The following is a 22,519-nucleotide window of genomic DNA, read 5'->3' as shown; positions in this document are numbered from 1 at the left end:
CCTGTGATGACCCCCCACCCCCCCACTCCACACACACACACACACACACACACTCAATTTTGCCAGGCAAACATTCTCCCAGCAATGTGCTGCATTGGGCAGCGGCCTGGGTGTGCCGATAGCAGCCCCCTGATTGCAAAACAGGGGGGGTGGGGGGGTTTCCAGGTGCAGAGTTAGAAGGGGCCTGGTAAGGGCCGTGCTAAGACATGGGGAGGGGGACCTGAGGGTCGGGAAGGTGAGAAGAGAGCTGAAGTGACCCTCCCCTTACTGTGGGCCAGACCTGGCTCCCTCCAGACAGGGCCTGAGCTTTGAGACGTTGCCTTTTTCGCCAGACAGACTGCTCCATCTCAGCATCACAGAATTGCACCACTGAATTGTGCAGCTTTGGAAGAAATGGGGGGACCAGCCCAGGATTAGGGGAGTGCAAAGGAGGCCTGAAGTAATCACTCACCCCCGCCCTCCATGAGCCGCAGCCCGGCGTTGTTGCAGGTCAGGCTGTGGCCACCGTGTGCAAAGCTTTGAGCAGTGGCCGGTTATTACAAATTTCAGCCAACTGAGGGGGAAAACGTCTTGCGAAAGCGTCTGCTAATTGTTTTACTGATGTTCCTGAATCTGCCAAACACATATCAACTAATGTCTCCTTGGGGCTCAGGCCCCAGCTTTAAATAACACAAAATAGGAGCTAAATCAAACACCTGGGAGAAGGCAGGCGCCACCTTGTTCAGACAAAGCAATGGGCTGGCATCACTAAAGCGCTGGTGGGGCTGTCAGGCGCGCTGGGAAACACGCAGAGCAGAGCATTGACTGCCGCGGGGCGGGGGCAGCATGCACGGGGATCCCTCTGCGTGTCACATGCGTGTATAACGGAGCCTGGGAAGCCCAATGAGCTGGTCAATACCAGCAGTTTCTGCACGGCAAGTCAGTGCCCCGTGCGCGACACGTGCCGAGAGGCCACGGGCAGTTAGGAAAACCCCTTGTAATGGAAGACACTTCATGTGCGAATTCAAGGGCAGCTTTTTTCACCCTTATAGTGCATAGCACTTACTCACTGGAGCAGGCTCAGCGTAGCCAGCGAGCCTGAACCCTAGCACCGTCGGTCTGGCAGGGCCTTCGTGAGGGCCTGTAGCCCCCCCCCCCGGCGCCCCACAAACACACACCATGGTGAGGCAGGACCAAGTTAACCTGGACCAGATGTTCTCAACCTTTGTCTTTCTGAGCCCCACCCCCCAAAAAACCCTCCAGGGCCCAGCGGGATGGGAGCCGGGGGGCGGAGGTCAGGGCCGGCCTCGCACAGAGGCGTAGTATGACTTCTATGGGGCGGGGGCCAGGAAACAGCTGGCCATGCCCGAGGGTGAAAGTAACTGAGGACACTTACCGGTACGGGGCGGGTGGGGGGCCTCGGGAGGAAGGGGCGGGGCTGGGGGGGGTGGTCAGCATCCCCCAGCCAGCCCTTCCATGCCGCGTGGCCCGTGCCGCCCGGGGCTCCCGTTGATTTAAAGGGCCCGGGGCCCCGGACGCCGGTGCTGTGGCAGCAGCATCCAGAGCCCTGGGCCCTTTTAACTCGTCAGCCCCAGGACAGCTGCTCCCTTTGCCCCCGCCCCAGGCCCGTCAGCGGCTGGGGTGGGGGTGGGGGGCAAAAGGGGCAGGGCCGTTAAAGCCATGGCTGCGCTTTAACGTTGCTGCCCTCCCCCACCCCAATCCCTACCCCATCGGCTGGTAGGGTCCCTCCCGGCAGGGCCGCCGAGAGGGGAGGCAAAAGGGGCAGGCTGGGGATGGCCTGGGGCAGATTCTTACTGGTACGCCGCACCGGCCCCTACCGGCTCAGCTTCACCCCGGGCGTGCCCCAGCTCTGCACGGTGGGGTCTGGGAAGGGCGCACAACATCCAGCCCCGACCCACCGCAGCATGACAGCATGACAAAGACAAGCTGGGTTGTTGCGGGGGGAGGGGGGCACTAACTGCAAAAGGCTGGAAAACAGCTCAGGGTGCCCCCCCCCACGCCCCTAGCTACCCCCCCCTTGCACCCTGAGCGACTCCCCTGCCCCTGCACATCGCCTAGCTACCCCTCCCTGCACCATTCCTCCATCCCAGCTCCCTGAGCTCCCGCCCCCCCCCCCGCCGCCCCCACACGGGAAGCTCAGGGTGCAAGCAGGCTGTAGCTAGGGGCCGTGTGTGGGCAGGGGGCATCACAGGGTGCAAGGCGAGGGCTAGCTCAGGGAGGAGGTAGCTAAGGGCTGTGCACGGGCAGGAGGGCACCTCAGGAGGGGCTAGCGAGGGGCTGTGTGCCCGGAGGGCTCCTCTGTTCTCTGCCAGCCCCGGAGCTACGGTGGGGGGGGGCAGGTAGTGGCACTGCCCCCAATGCTACTCCCAGGGAGTAGCTCAGGGTGCCGGCAGGGGGTAGCTGGGGGGCTGCGTGCGGGCAGGGGGATAGCTCTGGGGGTAGCTAGGGGCTGCGTGCGGGCAGGGGGATAGCTCTGGGGGTAGCTAGGGGCTGCGTGCGGGCAGGGGGTAGCTGTGGGGGTAGCTGGGGGCTGCGTGCGGTCAGGGGGTAGCTGTGGGGGTGGCTGGGGGCTGCGTGCGGGCAGGGGGATAGCTGTGGGGTTAGCTGGGGGCTGCGTGCGGGCAGGGGGTAGCTGTGGGGGTAGCTGGGGGCTGCGTGCGGGCAGGGGGATAGCTGTGGGGGTAGCTGGGGGGGGCTGCGTGCGGGCAGGGGGATAGCTGTGGGGGTAGCTGGGGGGGCTGCGTGCGGGCAGGGGGATAGCTGTGGGGGTAGCTGGGGGGCTGCGTGCGGGCAGGGGGTAGCTGTGGGGGGTAGCTGGGGGGCTGCGTGCGGGCAGGGGGATAGCTGTGGGGGTAGCTGGGGGCTGCGTGCGGGCAGGAGGATAGCTGTGGGGGTACCTGGGGGCTGCGTGAGGGCAGGGGGATAGCTGTGGGGTTAGCTGGGGGCTGCGTGCGGGCAGGGGGTAGCTGTGGGGGTAGCTGGGGGCTGCGTCCGGGCAGGGGGATAGCTGTGGGGGTAGCTGGGGGCTGCGTGCGGGCAGGGGGTAGCTGTGGGGGTAGCTGGGGGCTGCGTGCGGGCAGGGGGATAGCTGTGGGGGTACCCGGGGGCTGCGTGCGGGCAGGGGGATAGCTCTGGGGGTAGCTGGGGGCTGCGTGCGGGCAGGGGGATAGCTGTGGGGGTAGCTGGGGGCTGCGTGCGGGGAGGGGGTAGCTCTGGGGGTAGCTGGGGGCTGCGTGCGGGCAGGGGGATCGCTTTGGGGGTAGCTGGGGGCTGCGTGCGGGCAGGGGGATAGCTGTGGGGGTAGCTGGGGGCTGCGTGCGGGCAGGGGGATCGCTCTGGGGGTAGCTGGGGGCTGCGTGCGGGCAGGGGGTAGCTCTGGGGGTAGCTGGGGGCTGCGTGCGGGCAGGGGGATAGCTGTGGGGGTAGCTGGGGGCTGCGTGCGGGCAGGGGGATAGCTGTGGGGGTAGCTGGGGGGCTGCGTGCGGGCAGGGGGATAGCTGTGGGGGTACCTGGGGGCTGCGTGCGGGCAGGGGGATAGCTCTGGGGGTAGCTGGGGGCTGTGTGCGGGGCGGGGGATAGCTGTGGGGGTAGCTAGGGGCTGTGTGCGGGCAGGGTGTGTAGCTCAGGGTGCAGGCAGGGGGTAGCTGGGGGCTGTGTGCCCAGAGGGCTCCTCTGTGGTCCCTGTTCTCAGAGGGCTGCCAGCCCCAGAGCTGTCCCCAGTACTATCCTGTTCTTGCATTGCAATTTTGGGGGGGGTGGGGAGCAACAGCCCTGTGCCCCTCAACTCTGCCCCTGGGCTCCGGGCTTCAGCCGCACATGGGGCCTGGGGATCACAGCTTCAACTCTCGGGGCCGGGGGGGGGACACTGGCGAGCGGATTCTGGGCTTCAGCCGGACCGCTGGTTGAGAACTGCTGACCTAGACCATCCCGGACAGGTGTTTGTCCAACTGTTCTGAAAAACTTTCAGTGACGGGATTCCACAACCTCCCTTGGAAGCCAATTCCAGAGTTTAACCGCCCTCGAAGTTAGAAAGTTTCTCCTAACATGTAACCTGAACCTCCCTCGCGTCAGATAATGCTGGTTATGGCTTGTCCGCCCTCCAGCTCAGATGTGTCAGAAGTTACCATTGGCGGAAGAGACAAGTATCTTCGCTGTCCCTTGGTGTGAGTACGGGGGCGAGGGTCTTGTCCTCTATCCAGTGATGAGCTGCCAAAATCTTAACAACCCGTTCCCTATAAAAAGTTCTGATGTAAGGGATGTGCCCCAGTATGTATTTTTTGTACCCACAAGGTTACCATACGTCCGTATGTTCCCAGGAGGAATTTTTAAAATTTAAAAATTCCTCCCGGACGGCGATTTAAGAACCAAAAAGCCTGACCTGTCCGGGAAAATACAGGTGTGTGTTAACTCTGCCGAAAGCTCTTTTTTAAAAAGATGGGCCTGAGCTAGAAATGAGCTCCGTTTCCCATGTGTGGGCCCTGCCACTCCCTGGGGGTGTGCTAGGGGGACCAGATGTCCCGATTTTGGGGTCTTTTTCTTATATAAGCTCCTATTACCCCCCACCCCTGTCCTGATTTTTCACACTTGCTGTCTGGTCACCCTAGGGTGTACACATGTGGGTCCCAGCTGCTCCCTGCCCCCCTCCTTGAAGCAGGTGTGCAGGGTTACTGCCCTGGGAACTGCAGGACACCAGTGGACGTGGGGCCAGCTGCAGACAGGGGCGTGGGGCAGGGCTAGCTGGAGGCAGTGGGTGTGGGGCTGGTGCGGGCAGGACAGGGGGTGAGGGGGTGGCTGGAGGCAGGGGCTGGCTGCAAGCAGGGGGTGTGGGGGTGGCTGGATACGGGGCAGGGGTGCAGGGGGTGGCTGGAGACGGGCTGGCTGCGGGCAGGAGGTGCAGGGGTGGCTGGAGACAGGGGCTGGCTGCGGGCAGGGCAGGGGGTGGCTGGAGGCAGGGGGTGAGGGGGTGGCTGCAGGCAGGGGGTGCAGGGAGTGGCTGCAAGCAGGGGGTGCAGGGGGTGGCTGCAGGCAGTGGGTGCGGGGGTGGCTGCAGGCAGGGGCTGGCTGCGGGCAGGGCAGGGGGTGGCTGCAGGCAGGGGGTGTGGGGGTGGCTGCAGGCAGGGGGTGCAGGGGCTGGCTGTAGGGGGGGCAGGGCTGGCTGTGGGCAGGGCAGGGGGTGCGGGGCTTGCTGCAGGCAGGGGGTGCAGGGGGTGGCTGCAGGCGGTGCAGGAGCTGGCTGCGGGCAGGGGGTGCAGGGCTGGCTGCAGGAGGTGCAGGGCTGTCTGCAGGCAGGGCAGGGGGTGCGGGGCTGGCTGCAGGCAGGGGGTGCAGGGCTGGCTGTGGGCAGAGCGGCTCGGAGCAGCCGGGGACCCACCCGGCAGCAGCGGGAGCCCCGGGGCCAGGGGAGCAGCCGCAGCACCAGGACTCGTGGCCAGGGCCAGGCGGCAGCCCACGTGGCTCCCGGAGCGCAGCGCCCCCGGCGGCCGGAGGAGGAATTACATCACTTCCCGGCCGGAGCCCAGCAAAGCCTCAGCGCCCCCTGCAGGGAAGCGAGTTAACAACCGGTTCTAACCACCGGGTCGCGCGAACCGGCTCCAGCTCTCCACCGCCTCTGTCCCTCCTTTTCACCGGCCTTGTTCTCACCCCAGCTGTGCGGCACACCAGGCCGTCTGTTCCCGGCCTGGCTCTGCTCTGTGCGTCCGAGTCGGCCCCCCTGAAGTACGCCTGACGGCGACACTGAGCCCCGCCACCGCAATCGCCACCCCAGTGTTCGAAGCCCCGCAGGCCGCTGGCCGCCGGCTCCCGATACCCGTGGCTGTTGCAAGCACTGAGATCACTTGTTGGCCACGATCCAGTCTCTGGGGGAGCCTAGTGCACTGGGACGGCAGCCTACGGCCTGCTCTCGCTGCTGGGAAGCGACACGCGACAGGGTATGGGTGTTACAGCTGAAGGAAACGTGCAAACCCGCTACCAGGAATACCGAGCTCCCGTCACACACCCCAAACCGCGCCTGGTGAAACAGCTGCTCTGGGCAGTGCTGCCCGACTCAGCTGCCAAGGTCACCGTGGAAGCCTCCTAAATGCTTTAAAGCCCCAAAGGTCATTCACTCACCAGGCCTTTGACACTAAGCACCCAAGCCGGGCGCTGAGCTGAGCGTCTGCGGGCGGAGAGACGACATACACCCAGCTCACCCCCTCTTCACCCTTCCCCTCTTCATGTAGTTGCAGCCAAAGAACCTCAGCGTCCAGCGTGACGGGGAGACAGCACCTTGCTGGCTGGCTCGCTCCTTGTGGGAGCGCTCAGTGCCATGGGAGCAGGTGCTTCCGCTCCGAGGGGAAAGGCCATAGCCTGCATGGAAAGGAGGGTTCAATCCCCTCCCATGACGAGCAGCCCTAGTGGGTTGTTCTAAGGGTGGGAAAGCACAATGTCTGCACTGCACCAGTGACTTCTCTTCTGCCACTTTGCAGTGCACACAAGAGGAAAAGTCGGCACCAGACACAATGGAAGGGACTGCGCCTTCGTATCTTGGTGCTGAGAAATTCCCAATTCTCAGGGCAGCCCGTCTGCCTCCTCTTTCACTGAGGAAATGAGGCAAAGAACATGTTTTGGTTCGTTGAGAGAGGGGGGTGTTTGTTTAGAAACGTGCTGCCCATCGCTGATGCAGCGAGCAGAGAACCTGAGAACCCTGAGAGGAAACTGCTGCTGCTCCCCCCGAGTTTGGAAGCTGGGGCATGGCCGCCCCTTTCTGCGGAGAGAACGTGGGGGCAGGAACCCGGGACGGACTCTGGGACATTCCCCTCTGTGATTTGCGTCTCAATTATTTGGAGGGAGAAGGAAGATTATTTCCCCATCCTCCAGCTGGCAGCATCTGTGGGTCAGGCCCTGGGATCCACCACAGACCTAGCCCCATGGCCAGTGAAGCTGTGGAGGCTCTGCCCCTCGCTCACCCTTCCACGGCCCTGTCAAGGTGATTCCACACTCCGGCACGGTGCAGGCTCCAGCTCAGGGACGCGGAGCTCTGAATTCCCTGCAGCCCAGCTTGGGGCTCTCAGGTGGGGCCCAGTTATAGGGTCGATTCCTTCCTACTTTACAGGGAGATGAGCTGTTGAATTTTCCATACAAAGTTCGCTACAGTTTTTAGCTTGCCACAGAATTAAAAACACAACACATTTCATAGGCGGTGTGAATCTTTTATCAATGTCCTCACATTCTGGTCATTATGTCCTGTGACCCACTGCAGCCCCACCTAATAGGTACAGGTATCGATTTGATTTCAAAACCCTGCTCTGCCCCACAAACCAGCGGATTAACCAGCGAGGAATTCCCAAGTCAATCTGGGATTCCGATGGATGTTAACAATTCCTTGGGCACAGATTGCTGGGAATAATCTCCCAGCTAAGCGGCTCTGGCTGCCTCCGCACTCCCGTGAAATTGCCCAGTCGGATGGTGGAGTGGGGTGTGGTGTGTGAGCTGCCTCCAAGCCCAAGGAGGCGCAGCCAAGACAGCAAATGAAAAGCAGGAACAAAACACTTCCTGGCTGTGGCGATTCTCGAAGGACTCCAAGCAGCTCTGCCCAGGGCGGGCGCGTGCGCACGTGTCCGTCGCCTTTTGCTCAGGAGTTTGCACGGCTCCAGCTGAGAGGGCATCTCTGGGCGTTAACACCACGCCCATCCGGCCCGTGCTCCCCGGGGAGGCGTCGCTTGCCCCTTGTGCGCCGTGCGGTGTCAGCAGCGCGGTGCCGATTCTCTGAGGGTGGTGCGGCGAAGCAGAACTCCCTTCAGCGTCTGGGAGCTGGCGGAGGTAATCTGAAAGGCAGCGGCATGGGAGGGTCGTTAGACGAGCTGGGAGCGGGGGAGGGACGGCCCCCCCTTGCAGTAGGGAGCAGGTCAGGGGAGCCGGCTGTGTGGGGCAGGGCAATGCCCCAGCTCTGCTGGTCCGAGACAGATTTACGACAGGGAGTGCTGAAGGAGGACGTCTGCTGGAGTCCCAGCCCTGGAGCTGGCAGGAATGAACAGTGCACGGGCCGTGTGTGAACTCCCAGCCTCACCCCGCCAGGCACCGCAGGGAGCCGGGCAGCAGCACTCGCAGTGGCGGGCGCTCCCAGCCATGCCAGAATCCCTGGGAGAGGGAACCCCCAGCACCCCCCAGGCGGCAGTGCAGCTCGTCTGCTCAGCTTTGTGCTCACTCTTGGTTTGCAAGCACAAAAAAGCACACGCAAAAAGGGAGAGCTGGCCCTGGCCCTTTGAAAACCACCCCCCTGAACGCCGGCTCCCGCCTGGAAACGAGAGCCACACGAGCCTCACCTTCACCAGCACATAGTCCCCTGGCTGGGCTCTGACCAGAGCCCCTGAGCCAGTGCCGTCCTCCATCTCCGTGTCGGGGAAGACCACTCTGATGTTTCCGTCGTTCCGACCGCACAGCTGGGCGGCCGAGCGCTTGCTGGGCTGGGAGGGGGACAGGGAGCGTTATCTGCACAGCATCAGCCTCGACGCACGGCTGGACTCTGCTGCCCGGGGGGTTGAGCGCTGCGGCCAGTACTGAAATCCACCTTCCGTGTCGTTAAGCAAGAGCTCTGGCTGCAGCAGCTGTGCTGGGAGAGGGACACCGAGGACGAGGCAGCCAGAAAGCCTCCACTGATTGTGGGTGCCCAACTTGAGACATGTCTAAACCCCACCCCCAGCAGGACTGTCAGCTCTTCAGGGCAGGGACGCTGTCTTCACATCTGTCTGTAACGCATCCAACGGACAGACATATTATACCAACTCCTCCAGTCTGGGCTCTTGTCACCTGACAAGCATCCCCTGCAGCCACACCCTGAGAGAATTCTTCTGCAGCCTGCCAAAAGTCCTATTTCACGACCTCCCCAAAGCCAAGATTTTCCAAACCAAGTGCATGGAGTTACATCCCTACAGAAAAGTGGCCTGATTTTTAATGGGTGCTTCTAAATACTTTGCTCTGCCCTTCTGGAGAGCAGGGCACTTCTTTAGGTACGTATCGCTGGCCCTGGACTCGAGGGCGTATGTGCTGGGGAGGTCAAATGGCTTCCGAGCCTCTTGGGCCGGGGGTGGGAAGCAGACCCAGCGTGGTGTTAAAGTTCCACTCACCCCCTCCACCAGCACGAGCTGCGACCGGCCCACCATGGCCCCGTTCGCCCTGGTGGCCTCCTCCCGGAAGACGGAGATGAGTTCCTCCAGCCGCCTTCGCTTCACCTCGGCCGGCACGTCGTCGTGCAGCCGGTGATAAGCCCGGGTTTTCTGAAACAATGAACAGATTAAAAGCCCTTTCTCGGCCAGGTCGCCAGGGGTAGGAGCCCTGTCCTGTCTGAGCCAGCGGGGCTCAGATGCGATTCAAACCAGGACAAACTTTGCACAGGTGGCCAGTTAACTCCCACCCCGAGGAGGAGATTTATCTTCCTTTGTCCTCTTCAGCCACTGCCGACCTCCCGCCTTCTTTCCCACCACCTGGCATTCCTGGGACAGCCGCCGGAAGACCTCCTGCCTCTTCTGCCAAAAGCCGACCAGTTCCACCTGCAGCAGGCTGATACCTGGCTACGCACTGCATCTGCAAAATTCCCCTCCAGCAAAGCCAAATGTGCTGCGATCAGCCCCCGAGGCTCAGCTCGGGGGCCACACCTCATGCCGGGGTGCAAACTGTGCTGCAAAATCAGCCCCCCCAGCTGGCAGCCTGGATGCTCACATGGCCTTTCGCACGTGGACTGCGCTGAGCAAGGGCACAAATTGCTGCCGGAAAGGCTGCCCCACGGGCTGCTTTGCTGAGCTGGACTGTATCAGCTCATGCTCCACGGCCATAATCCCCGCGGGCTGGGAACATCCTCACTTGGGCAGCACAGCCCCACGGATGCTGACAGTGGGACTGCACACAAGCCATTCACGTGCACGGTGCTGTCCAAGAGACTGGGGCTCAGTAACACCCTCACTGCCATTCGCTTGAGGGGAGGGAGGGGGAAACAGGCGAGAGCTGACACGGACCAGGATGACCACGCGAGGGACAACGAGGCTTCTCCCCCAGGCCCCGCACTCACCTGCCTCATGCTGTAGGCAAAGAGGAAACCCACGTTGTAGCGGACTTGCCTGAGCAAGGACAGCGTCTGCTGGTGATCGCCCTCGGTCTCGCCGCAGAAGCCAGCGATGAAATCGCTGCTGAGACTCACTCCTGGCACCGAGAGGCACACGGTTACACAGCCAGGGAGTGGACCCTTCGCCCCACAAAGCACAGAGAAGAGGGGAATACCCAGGGCAGCTGTGAGCAGCTTTATTCCCCATCAGCCCTACCTGCCAGGACCCTCTCCCAGCATGCATAAGGACAGAGCGAGGCCAGGGGCTGGCTTTGGGAGCACAGTCACTGCTATGAGGAGAGGGTGAGGGTCGGGCAGGCCACCCCGCTGATCTCGTTTCGTTTGGAGGAACATCCTGGTTCTTCCCGTGGGCCCCTTCAAATGCAAAGCCCAAACCCTCATCTAGCCAATCCCAGCATTGCTGCCCATGTGTGAGGATGAGCGAGGGATTCTAGCAGGGAAAGTGAGACACAGACAGGTCAGGTCCAGGCGAAAGGAAACCCCTACCTGGTATGGAATCCCGCACATGCTGTATGAGCTCTAAATACGCTTCTCTTGTGTAGCTGTCAGGAAACGCACAAGGACGGGTTGGTTATGAAGCTCTGATGTCATCAGGGAGACAGGAAACAAAAGCCGCATCTGCAGGGTCTCCCCCAAACCCGGGGATTCCTCTGGCTGGACCCGAAGCTCAAGAGGAATGGAGCGGGTGATTGCGTCTCCTCCATCTCCCTCCCTGCCGCACTGGGCCAGGCGGGCGACACGCCCATGACAAAGCTCAAGGCAACACGACCACAGCCCTGCAATCGCCTGGGGGCCACACAGAGGGGGGCACCTGCCTTTGCAAACACTGCGAGGGGAGGTGCTGAGGCAGAACCAAAAGGGCATGGAACGAAATTTGGCCGACGGAAGTGAGCACTGCTTGGAGAGGCGTGACTGCAAGGCGCGTTCGCCACGTCAGGACTGAGACTCAGACAGAGCTGGAGAGGCGCTGCCGGAATCCCCCCCCCACCAAAACGTCGGGGGGGGGGGGGGTCGTTAAACTGACAGGCAAAATGTTCCCCCGGGCCTCTGAACTAGCCTTTGCTGCCATCCCACGCCTGCCTGGCCAACGCACAGTCATTACACACGCCAACAGCCATGTCTGAGGAGCGTGCGGCTCCTCAAGCTCCGTCTGGCAGAGACGGCGGCCCTGGAAGGCTCCCGCTCCCCCATCCCCGAGCCGAGGGGCAGGCTGCAGCGCAGCCAGGAGGGGAACACGTCCCCTCAGTCAGACTCACCCTCGCCTCATGGCCTCCAGGATTCGGGAGCTCCCGCTCTGGGCCGGGAGGTGGAGCTGTTTGCAGATGTTGTGCCTCTCCTGGATGAGTTGCAGGACCTGCCGAGAGGAGAGCGGACGGGTGGTCACAGAGCTGCCCAGCTGCGCACGGCTCTGGCCCAGATAAAGGGAACAACCTCCCTAAGCGAGGGGAGCAAACAGCAATTGCAAAGACACAGCTCCCGCTCGGCATCAGCCGCTGGGGATGATCTCAGCCTGGCTCCTTTTGAGGGGAGCTGCAGCTCCCATGGCGAGGAGGTGAAATCCCGCGGCTGTGTGCTCCACAGGGAGGGATCCGGGCAGTCCCTTCACACGCACCTCGTCAGGAAAGTCCTTGGGGTGCGGGGAGGTGAAGCGGATCCGCATTTCCGGGTCGACTCTGGAGACCTGATCCAGCAGATGTGTGAAGCGCAAGCCCCCCTCTTTAGCCTTGTAGATGGTGCTAAAGCCGCGGCTCAGGCCAGGCGCGGCTGCCGAGCGGAACTGGACCTCGGAGGTGTCTCGGAAGCTATTGACGTTTTGACCCAGGAGGGTCACTTCTTTCACCCCCTGTGGAGCCGTCAAGACGAGTCAAAAGGGAAATATAAGCCTAGCCAGCAAACCAAGACAAGCCTCTGGAAAAACCCCAGCTTTGCAGAGCCATCGCCAAGGGGGCAGGTTTGGTGCGCTGGTGGGAAGGGGCGGGGGCCGACGCCTGCACTTCACGCACAGACCCCCCCGAGCCCTAGGAGCAGCAGGACGAGCTCACCGCCCTGCCGGCGTGATGCCCTCGAGGGCCAAGGGGCAGCTCCCTCTCCACGGCCTTGTCAAGCCTTGGCCTCTCGGCCGAGACCATCCAGCCTACAGGAGCACAGACCGGGAGGGAGGTTTTGTGACGTAGACGCCTCTGCACCCGGAACAAGCCTGGGACCATCCAACCTGTTCCCATGGGCCATCGAACAGATGGGAAGGATTTGGGGGCGCCACCGGCCTGGGCTGGATTTGAAGAGGTGACTGCCTCCGTACCCCATCACAGCACAACTCCCTGAGCCAGCTGGTCCCAGATCCTCTGCTCTGCAGCCAGCCCCCCTCTCACTGCCCGGGCCCAAGGGCCCCGCCCTGTAGGGGGGACAGGGAACAGCCTTTGGTCACTCCCTTCTGCGCTGTCCCGTAGGGAGAGCCATGGCTCTATGTTTATCTAAAGAACCAGCCCCAGCGAGCACTCCCCACTGATCCCCGAGCGGGGCTGATCACCACACGCCTCCGGGGGCTTGGCTCAGTGCGGCGCTTGGGGCTGCTGGCGCAAAGATCAGCGCTGCCAAGCAGCCTGCCCCAAGAGCTCCCACTGCCCCGGGGCTGGGCCGGGGGGGTGCAAAGGGCAGCGCACCTGATCAGACAGCATCTGCACTTCCCGCAGGATGGAGGCCACGGGCCGGCTCCTCTCGCGGCCGCGGGTGAAGGGGACAATGCAGTAGCTACACATGTTGTCACAGCCGCGCATGATCGATCTGCGGAGGGGACACGCCAAAGAACGGGCGCCGGTCACGCTAGGAAAGCCACTGGCTGAGCACGCTCACCACACGGACCCACTGCCTCTGGGCGAACCTGCCCCACGTGGGAGGTGCCCATGTCTTCCTCCCTCCCTCCCAGGGCAGGGTGGTAACCACCCCTGTCTGTACCCCGACGGCACATCCACACCTAGGACGTGGCTTCACAGCTGGGCGGATCCGTATCAGAAAGGAACGCGCCAACGGGAAGAAAAGCAACCGGGGGGGGGGAGGGGGGCGCTGCCCTGGAAGGAGCGATGTACAAGGCCGGATAAAATACGCACAACTTGGGTGCCCAGGACCAGGCAGGGAGGGTGAGGCAGCCGCCCACCTGGGAGAAGTGCAAATATCAGAGGCAGGGGAATCGCCTGGAGTGGTGCTGGGGTAGTGGGACGAAGCACTGGAAGGGAAACCAAGGCCGGCTATTTGGAAAAGCTCCCTGACAATCAGAACTGTCGGGCAGCCTCACCAGGGCGGGTGGGAGTCCGATCACCGGGGATAAAGCAGGAGTGACTGTACAACCGGCTTGCATCAGCTGGGTGATGGCCTGGGTCCGCGTCGCCAGGGACGAGCACGGTACAGACACCAGCTGACAGGTCTCTGCCATCTCTCACGTCTGTTTCCCCACGACCCTCCGAAATCAGAGCCCTGCAGAGCAGGGCAGGTGGGAGAGAGAGACTCCTCGGCTCTTACACAAACGCAGAGGTGGCATCCGGGCTGGTCTGGACAGGCAGGACATCTGCATACGTCTCGTCTAAGGAGAGCAGGACGTTGGCAGCCTGCTGGCCCGATTCAGCCACAGTCAGCAGCCGGGGCAGGTCACGGTAAGCATCAGGGCCTGCCACGATATCCACCAGCTTCTCCCTGTGCAGGATCTCCTCCCTCAGCCTCTCAGCCATGCAGCCTGCAGCCAGAGGAGAATGGTCAGTGTCGAGAGGCCCCTCACCCTCACACCCCCCGCCCCCCACAGCCGGCTCTTCCCCGTCAGAGAAGGCTCCGTGCCCCATGAAGCCAGCGTCCTGGGATGTAGCTTTTTGTCCCCTCGACAGTGGATGTAACCCCCACCCACCCCTTGCCGTGGCCACGCGGGAACGCTGTACATACGGCCACGTACCTAGAATCCCGATGCGGAGAGGTGCCTGGGACCGCAGCCGCTTGGATTTCAGAGCCGTGAGGTGCCGCAGGCGGTTCCAGATCGCCTGCTCAGCCTTCTCCCTGGGGAGCCATGAGAAACGGCAGTCAGTGACGCCTACGGCTCTTCCCAGGCCCCATCCGGCCACAGGCCCCAGGCACTGGTTGAACACTGGGAACTATAGGCAGGGAAGGTTATCAGCCTCCTTCCACAGACAAGGCACCTGGCTGCCGAGTGACATACCCACGTGTGTGACACGGCCAGGGAAAGAGCTCAGCCCCCATCTCCGCAGCCTGGACCCTGAACTTCGTCCACTGTAATCACACCCCGGAGCCCTAGATTAGGCCAGAGGGACCCTTGCGATTAGCTGGCCTGTCACATGGGACAGAGAACCTCACCTGTGCCCTTGGCATCCAGACTGCAGCATGCGCTTGAGCTGGAACAGATCTCCTGGGCAAATACCCAGTCCTGACTTAGGGCATGCGAGAGACCGAGACCCCAGCACACGCCCAGGTCAGTTGTTCTGATGGTTAATCCCGTACCCCTGGTAAAAGCCTGCACCATCTCTCTAGGCCGAATGTGTCCAGCTTCATCTTCCAACCGTTGAAACTCATGAGGTTTTGTTTTGCTAGATTAGAGAGCCATCTGCTATCAGAAACCGCTTCTCCATGCGGGTTACGTGGGACGTACCACGACGAAAGCACCCCGCACCCCCTCTTGGGTACAATAAATAAACTGAGGAGCTTCTTAAATCACTCATTAGAAGGCCTGTTTTCCAGACCCCAGACTCTTCTTGTTGTTCTTTCCAGAACCCTTTCCAATTTTTCCCCATTCTGACCCCACGAAAATGAAGGAGGATACTTGTAGGGACAGAGTACCATGGCCTGGGCCCGTTGCGCAGGGAGGGCACTGTTACAGCGCACAGACGGCATTATTTCGGCACCGCATCACCACGTGCTGTTCTGTTTGCTTGCACAGGCATTGCCAGTAGGCCGCAGCGACACGGCGGAAATTCTTCTGAATCAGCGAGACTGAGGTCTTTTAGAGGAAAAATCGGACTTTACTGGTGACACAAACTGCACCCCAGCTGACAATCAGCATTCTGCGATGCTTTCAGAAACCCCATGCAATTTTACCACAAGCACTGGATTACATCCCACGAGCTATTGTGACGAGAGGAGGAGATGGAGAAAAGAGGCGAGAAGCAGAGAAGCAAAAACAGATGCAGATTAAGTAGTAAAAAGAAAGTGGCTTCCTTCTGTAGAAGGCTGCTTTAAGTGTCTCTGCTGGTGAGTGTGTGTTGTGGGGCGCTCTCATTACTGACTGGCAGAGGAGAAGAGTTGTCACAGGTCCCACCTACAGAACCTTCTCTCTTTAGCTCAGACTGTAGCAACTCGACTTCTAGCTCGGGAGCTCCTTGGTTCAGTCGCCAGCGTGTCAGCCAGGATGGCAGTCGTCACAGGAACACCCGTTATGTTACGAACATAAGAGCGGCCAGGCTGGGTCAGACCAAGGGTCCATCCAGCCCAGCATCCTGTCTGCCAACACTGGCCAATGCCAGGTGCCCCAGAGGGAGTGAACCTAACAGGCAATGATGAAGTGATCTCTCTCCTGCCATTTCATGTTCACTTCGGGCCTGCGCGACAGCAGAGACCAGGTTGACCACGACGGGGAATGCTGACGTGCCGCAAGGCTAGCACTGTAATAAGGTCAGTCCAGCTCTTTAGGTGTCTACTGGGCAGTTCCAGGTCTCCAAGCTCCTGGCTCTGATCTCCGACACTCGGGGACATTCACTCTCCACGGTTTCCAAATAACCCTTTCTAAGAAAGCAAAGTTCCTTACCTGACAGAGCAGGTGACCAGGAGAATCACGTCCGCCTACAGTGGAGAAGACAGCAGAAATGAGAGAAGGAAGATCAGGTCTCCACGCAAGCTGGAACCCAGGCACCACCAGCATCACAGCTACCAGCTAGGTCAGCGATTGCTACGACTCCACCCAGGGATCCAGGAAACAGAGCGGAGAAAAAGCATAACGGAAAACAGGCAGCGTGCTCCACTGAATGGATGAGCGACAGCCCGGCCACCTGCTTCACACTGGGCCCTCTCCCCTTCGCAGCCAGGGCAGACGCAACCGTTAAAAAATATAAATCAAGCTTTATTATTGTGCCCAGCCCATGGTTCCATTCCCGCTGCCGAGCAGGGCTTCCCACAGAGTTAGCACTTGAACCGGCAGGGTGGTCTGCAGAGGAGACCCCACGGAGGGTATCTCAGCATCTCGCAGGATCAGACCCTTCATGTAAAGTGCTTCTCGACCCACGCTGGGAGACTTGGCCCCAGGGGTTCATGGTGCAGCACCATAGCAAGTCCTTGTGCAGACCCTGGGTGTCAGGATAGCTAGCACAGTGCCATACCTCCTCCAGCTGGTGTGTCCTCAGGTAGCCACTCTTCTGTAGGATGGCCCAGGCAATCTCGGTGTCATTAACGTTCATTTGGCAGCCATAGGTCTCCAGATACACTGCAATTAAACAGAAGGCAGCTCCCGGGCATGACCGGGACAGATAGGGGAGGGTTCAGCTCCAGTTTCCTTTTCCAAAGTTCTGTAGCCATTCAGGCTGGGGACAGCTATTAATACTTGGTGGCATGGGCCCCCTGGTGAGGGCCTTACATGCTAATTGCACTCCCTCCTTGAGGGGAGGGATAGCTCAGTGGTTTGAGCATTGGCCTGCTAAACCCAGGGTTGTGAGTTCAATCCTTGAGGGGGCCATTTGGGATCTGGGGCAAAAATTGGGGATTGGTCCTGCTTTGAGCAGGGGGTTGGACTAGATGACCTCCTGAGGTCCCTTCCAACCCTGGTATTGTATGATAAGCTCTCCAAATCCTGACCCCTGACCCCGCAGAGCAAGCAAAGCAAGGCTGCACCTGTCCCTGCTGATTGCAGGGGGCGTTCGGAGACTCACCCACTGGGCAAACCCGCTCAGTGGTCTGCCGAAAGATTCAGACAAGTTGTATCCTAACCTGGGCGTGCTGCATGAACCCAGAGAGCCAACGTAGCCTAATGACAGCGGCTTAGTGAGGATGGAAATCCTGCTGGAATGGCGAGGAGGCCAAGGATGTAACAAACTGGCCACGTGTGCTCAGGCCCCAGCTGGGCCTGGACCTGCAGCCCTGAACACACGAGCCCCTTCCACCTGACTGACAGGCGTAAAGTGGCTGGCTGCACAGAGGCAGCAGTTTCTGGGGCCAGATGCTCGAGGGAGACGGGATCCCATCACTCAGCCCGTCTGTCACATTTGGCTCTGCCTTGTGCCTCTCACAGCCAACCCGCTGCTCTCCCACCTGGGCTCAGATTCACGCAGACAGCACACCAATCGCCTCACCCTCCAAGCTGGCTCCTTCCACGCCAGGGCTGCCAGCGCTTCCCCACCACTGGCACTGGGCAGCCCCAGGCCCTACAGCGTCTCACCCCCATGCCGTGGGCCCAGACTCTGCAGCTCCCTAACCACGCGGCACTGTTGGGATCCTAATAGCGACACTCTTTGGATGGCATCTTCTGGTAAGCGGCGATGCCCCTCTGTAGCGAACAGAGGCCCACTATGCACGTGCTATGAAACGTGCACCAACACTCCTACTTCCCTAGCGGGGGCTGCGTGAGGTGCCTGGTCGCCCCTGTAATGACCAGCCAACAGGAAGAGACGGGCACTGTGAACAATCCCCCGCTCCTCGGCCCCACCCCAAGACACAGGGGAAAGGGCAGTTACATTTTCCTAATTTCAGACAAAGAAATGAGCATGAAGAGCCCCTGGCTGGGCACTTCCCAGCGAGTCTCAGCGCTGCCTAGCCCCGGGACTGATTACGCTAGCCCATCGGTCACTGGTTCGCAGGGCGACAGTCGCTAGCCCCCGATTACAGCCTAGCTCTGGGTCACTGACGGCTGGACTCTGGCACAACCGCGGCCTGCCACAACGCCCAGGATGTGGGGACAGGCGCACGGGAGAACTAGACAGCTGGTGCAACGAACAGGTGTGAGGCAGCCCTGAGGAAAGGGGTGAGTGGGGCCGAGAAGGGGCGCAGACAGGGCAGTAACACTGACCTTTCCTCCTGGCTTCCTCCAGGATGCTGGAGGTGAGATACGGCGCTGGCTCCTCCGGCTCCTCCGGCTGATGGCGAGTTTCCTGAGCTGGGGACGCGTTTCTTAGGAAGTGCTGCAGGGTTGGCCCCGCTGCCAGCCGGGCGCTGAAGTCCGCCAGGCCCCCGTCCCGCTCGCCCGGGCCCCGGGTGGACAGGCGAGCTCGGCCCTCGGACCGCGCGGCCCAGGACAAGGGCCTCCCGGGGAACGTCCCAGCTGCTCCCAACGCGCGTCGTAAGGGCTGGAGCATCGCGGCCGATGGGCGAGAGACCAGGCACCCTGCAAAAGGCCAGAGAGCCGGGCGTTCAGTAGCCAGCCCCGCCTCACTGACAGCCACCTGCGATGGCCTGGGCGCAATCCCCGGCCTGCGGGTTTCAGGACACGGGCTACGCTCCTGCCCCCGCGTCCCGGCCCCGGTGGGGCTGCAGGGCCCCTGCCCAGGCGCAGCGCGCTGCAGAATCGGGGCCTGACACCCTTTCCAGTGATGCAGAGACGCGCTTCCCCGGGGCGCAAACGGAGAGGGGGCTCCCGGGGGGGCGGGGGAGTGCTGGGGAGGCCTCCTTGCCAGTCGGGTCCCGGGGGGCCGCTGGCCTCGCCCCCAGCCCAGGGCAGGCGCCGGTTCTCCCGGGCCCGGGGCGAGCTGCCGGGCCCCGGCGACGCCAAGGCAGGGAACCCGGGGCGGGGCGCACCCCCTGCGCGCGCGGCGGGAAGGCTGCAGCGAGCCTGGGGGCACCCCCCGAACCCGCCCCGCCCCCGGGGCCCGGCCGGGTTCCTGGGGCTGCGTCGCCCTGGCGAACCGGGGCCAGGCCCCCGAGCTCCCCACCTGGGCAGCGGCGGCTCCGCGCCCTGCTGCCGGCTCGCCCGGCCCGCCGGCCCCGGCTCGTGGCTGCGCGAAGGGCTCCGGGGCGGCCGCCGGGCGAGCGCAGTTCCGGCCCGCGCGGCTCCGCCGGGCCCGGCGCGGGGGCCGCCTGGTGGCGCCTGGGAGCGAGCGCGCTGGCGGCGGGGGGCGCTGGCCGCTTTCCCCGGCTGGGACCCGCTCTCGGGGCCGGCGCCTCGCTCGGGGTCTGCCCCGGCCCCTGTTCCGAAAACTCAGCCCGCGCCCCCGGCCGCCGGCCCGCTCGGCCCTTCCCAGAAACAGAAACCGGGCGCCCGGCGCAGGGGTTCCGCCCTCCTGGGCGGGCACTGGAGTGACACTTGCTCACACGAACGGGCCGTCCCCGGACCCCAGACTGGGGCTTCCCCGGCCCAGCACGGCCCCCCGAGTGAACATCCAGCGCCAGACACCACCCCCGCAGGGCAGCGTGGGGCGCAAACACCCGGCAGGCCAGGGCCCTCCGCACAGGCTGGGTTCCCGCTGTGGGGTTGTGAGATGATCCTTAATTCAGTGCTAAACGGCCAGCACCGGCCCAGGGGCCCTGTCGAAAGGGAGGTGGCTGTCAGGGAGGCGGGCCTCGCCTAGGGTGACCAGACAGCAAGGGTGAAAAATCAGAGCGGGGTGGGGGTAATAGGAGACTAGATAAGAAAAAGCCCCAAATATCAGGAGTGTCCCTAAAAAACCCTAAAAATCGGGGCATCTGGTCACCCCAGCCTCGCCTGCTTCCCGGGATCCCAGTTCTCACTAAGAACCAGGCGCCTCCCCGCTTCGTGGCTCCACCGTCCCTCTCCCACCGGCTCTGCTCAGAGAGTCACCTCCCTCGGCTGGAAATGGGACTGTTCTGGATCACTGGAGTCCAGGTGAAAGCAGCCGGGGGCAGGGGGGCGGCACCATTTGGTTCCTGACCCTGGCAGTTGCCAGTTGCTGTGTTTGCCCCTCTACCCCGCAGCTCTCTGCCCAGGCTAGTGGCCGTTTGGCAGAGCCGAGTGCTTTGCCTTTGTCTCCCTCTTGTATGTCCACACGTTGCTGCTCACAGCCATCCCCCTGGGCAGTACAGAAGCCGAGGTGGGACCGGAACCAGTGGCCGGCCTGCCTCTTGCTGTGGCTAGTTCCCACGCTCCTCAGCGCCCCTTTGTTGATGTGCCAGGCCCCTGTGTTCTCGGTGCCTTTTCCCAGAGAGGCCGAGCCTGCCCACAAAGACTCTCCGTTGCTTCCAAATGTCTCCGTGGGCCGGAGCACGCGGCAGCTGGGCCAGAGAATCGGAGTGTGGGGCCAGCGGGGGCCGTTGCCGTGGTTCAGACGCAGACCTCCACAGGGTTCACGCCTCACCCATCTCAGCTCCACAGCACCTGCCTCCAGGCCCCATGGCCTGAATCCCACCGCCAGCAAACTGGGCCCCTGAAACCTGCCTCTAAGCGCTGGCTGCAGCCTGGCCAGCCGCACTGGAAACCATCTCGCTGCCTGGGACATGCGGGCCTGACGTTCCAACGCAAGGTCTGCTCGTCTGCTGTCGGCTTTTTCATGCCTCTGACACCCTGGCTGTGCCCACCTTCATCACTGCCTGCCAGGCAAAGCTCCCTCAAGCCCTGCAGGACCAGCCTGGCTGCAGGGGCATCCTTCTTCCTCCCCGGCATACTTCTGGCAGTGGGGGGTCTGTGTGGGCTGCTTTGCGGGAAGACAGGGCCCTGGTCTCCAGCATTGCCTACACCAACAGCTCCCTGAACCCCATCCTCTCCGAGAATTACAGAACAGGGCTGGGGAAATCAGTCCCTACCCTCCTCAAGAGACTCTCAGGCAGAAGTTACTGTCTCGGGACTGCTCTGAGCGACCCATGTAACACCAGAGTTCAGCAGTGGGTGGGAAGGTTAATCTGCGTTCAAACTACTAAAGAAAAAATATCCACTGAATGTGGGGTTAGTATTTCCTACAGATTTGTGTGTTGCCTGGCAGGTGGGGGAGGGGTCTGAGAGTCAGGACTCCTGCGTTTGATTTTTGGCTTTGCTCTAAAACCGAGCATGTGATTTAACCACTCTGTGCCTCAGTTTACTCACCTGTAAGGTGGCTGCCTACCCCCCAGACCTTCTGAATCAGTCGTACTGCTTGGACAATGATTCACCCCTCCCTTGACAAATTCTGAAGAAAATGATTTTTGTTGTTTTTCTTCTCATAAAAAGTCTTAATTTTTTTTAGGTTTTGTTGAAAACCTGATCATCAAAAATTTTCATTTTAAACAATAAATGAATTAATAAATGCACTTGCTTTTTCGTTACTGAAAACAGAAAATTTGTTGGATTTCATAGTTTCCCCCCAAAAATTTCCTGGATGTTAAAACATTGTTTTTCATTGGAAAAAAATGTTTTTTGACAGAATGTTTTCAGTCAGCTCTGTTCATTACTGTGTGTAATGGAGCTTTCAGCTGCTTGGATGAAAGCCATTCTGGACCAGACGCAAAACCCACCGAAGGCAGCGGAAAATTTCCCAGTTGGCTAGTGTGTTACACGCAAACGCTGGCATGGTGTATATGAGAGGCATGTAAGTGTAAAGTATTATTGTTATGTCAGGTATTTCCGCTGAGTAAAAATTCTGCTGAGGGGCCACGGAAATAGATGACAAACCCCTTCCGCAACCTCTGCCTTTATCAGAGTGTTTTATTTTCCAACAACACAATAAAATGTGTGTTCCTCTTTCTAACATACTTTCGACTGGAGCACGTTGCACCGTGAATAAATAGCTTACAGCTGGTCGGAGCGAAAAGTGGATCGGGGGAGATGCGGGGCTGGGAGCCCTGTTCTGAGGAACCCACAATTCCAATGCGCCCTTTTCCCAGGGTTTTCTCATCATTCCAAAATGTGCAGTGAGCTGGCAGGTCAGATGGTGCTGGTTCTCCTTCTCCCACCCCCCATCATTGCCAGCTGCTACACTGCATTAAAAAGACAGCAACAGATACAGTAAATGCTTCCATGTGTTACTTATCCATGAAAAGAACAGGAGGACTTGTGGCACCTTAGAGACTAACCAATTTATTTGAGCATAAGCTTTCGTGAGCTACAGCTCACTTCATCGGATGCATGCAGTGGAAAATACAGTGGGGAGATTTATATACACACAGAACATGAAAAAATGGGTGTTTATCATACACACTGTAAGGAGAGTGATCACTTAAGATGAGCTATTACCAGCAGGAGAGTGGGGGGGGGGGGAACTTTTGTAGTGATAATCAAGGTGGGCCATTTCCAGCAGTTAACAGGAACATCCAAGGAGCAGTGGGGGGTGGGGGTGGGGGATAAACATGGGGAAATAGTTTTACTTTGTGTAACGACTCAACCATTCCCAGTCTCTATTCAAGCCTAAGTTAATTGTATCCAGTTTGCAAATTAATTCCAATTCAGCAATCTCTCGCTGGAGTCTGTTTTTGAAGTTTTTTTGTTGAAGAATTGCCACTTTTAGGTCTGTAATCGAGTGACCAGAGAGATGG

At 60.9% G+C, this 22,519-nt stretch overlaps 1 protein-coding gene across 9 annotated transcripts; it reads right to left on the bottom strand.

Moving 5' to 3' along the window:
* Positions 1–7,171: 7,171 nt before the first annotated feature.
* Positions 7,172–19,529, bottom strand: CDK5RAP1 (CDK5 regulatory subunit associated protein 1). Of its 9 annotated transcripts, none has more exons than XM_043527059.1 (14): positions 19,373–19,529; positions 18,135–18,449; positions 16,456–16,559; positions 15,888–15,922; positions 14,028–14,128; positions 13,607–13,817; positions 12,754–12,874; positions 11,706–11,936; positions 11,350–11,447; positions 10,580–10,635; positions 10,040–10,170; positions 9,102–9,251; positions 8,301–8,441; positions 7,172–7,802 (listed from the first exon to the last, which is right to left on the bottom strand). In XM_043527059.1, exons 2-14 carry the CDS (start codon positions 18,418–18,420, stop codon positions 7,722–7,724), a joined length of 1,746 nt encoding a protein of 581 aa, XP_043382994.1. In that variant the 5' UTR covers positions 18,421–18,449; positions 19,373–19,529; the 3' UTR covers positions 7,172–7,721. The 9 variants fall into 9 exon arrangements, with proteins under 9 accessions (XP_043382994.1, XP_037771678.1, XP_037771676.1 ...); XM_037915750.2 differs by lacking the exon at positions 19,373–19,529 and adding an exon at positions 18,994–19,314; XM_037915748.2 differs by lacking the exon at positions 10,580–10,635 and having other exon boundaries at positions 19,373–19,499.
* Positions 19,530–22,519: the final 2,990 nt, after the last annotated feature.

This window comes from Chelonia mydas, chromosome 13, assembly GCF_015237465.2.
Source record: "Chelonia mydas isolate rCheMyd1 chromosome 13, rCheMyd1.pri.v2, whole genome shotgun sequence".
NCBI classification, from domain to species: domain Eukaryota; kingdom Metazoa; phylum Chordata; order Testudines; family Cheloniidae; genus Chelonia; species Chelonia mydas.
The sequence above is the reverse complement of the archived record's forward strand: the minus strand, read 5'-3'. Positions and strand labels throughout refer to the sequence as shown.

Excerpts from the sequence above, each read along its gene's own strand:
- CDK5RAP1 (XM_037915748.2), bottom strand. The coding sequence starts at position 18,420 with ATGCTCCAGCCCTTACGACGCGCGTTGGGAGCAGCTGGGACGTTCCCC. Across the intron at positions 16,560-18,134 it reads GGAGGAAGCCAGGAGGAAAG|TGTATCTGGAGACCTATGGC; the intron begins GTCAGTGTTACT and ends GTTTAATTGCAG. Across the intron at positions 11,937-12,753 it reads TGCAGATGCTGTCTGATCAG|GGGGTGAAAGAAGTGACCCT; the intron begins GTGCGCTGCCCT and ends ACGGCTCCACAG.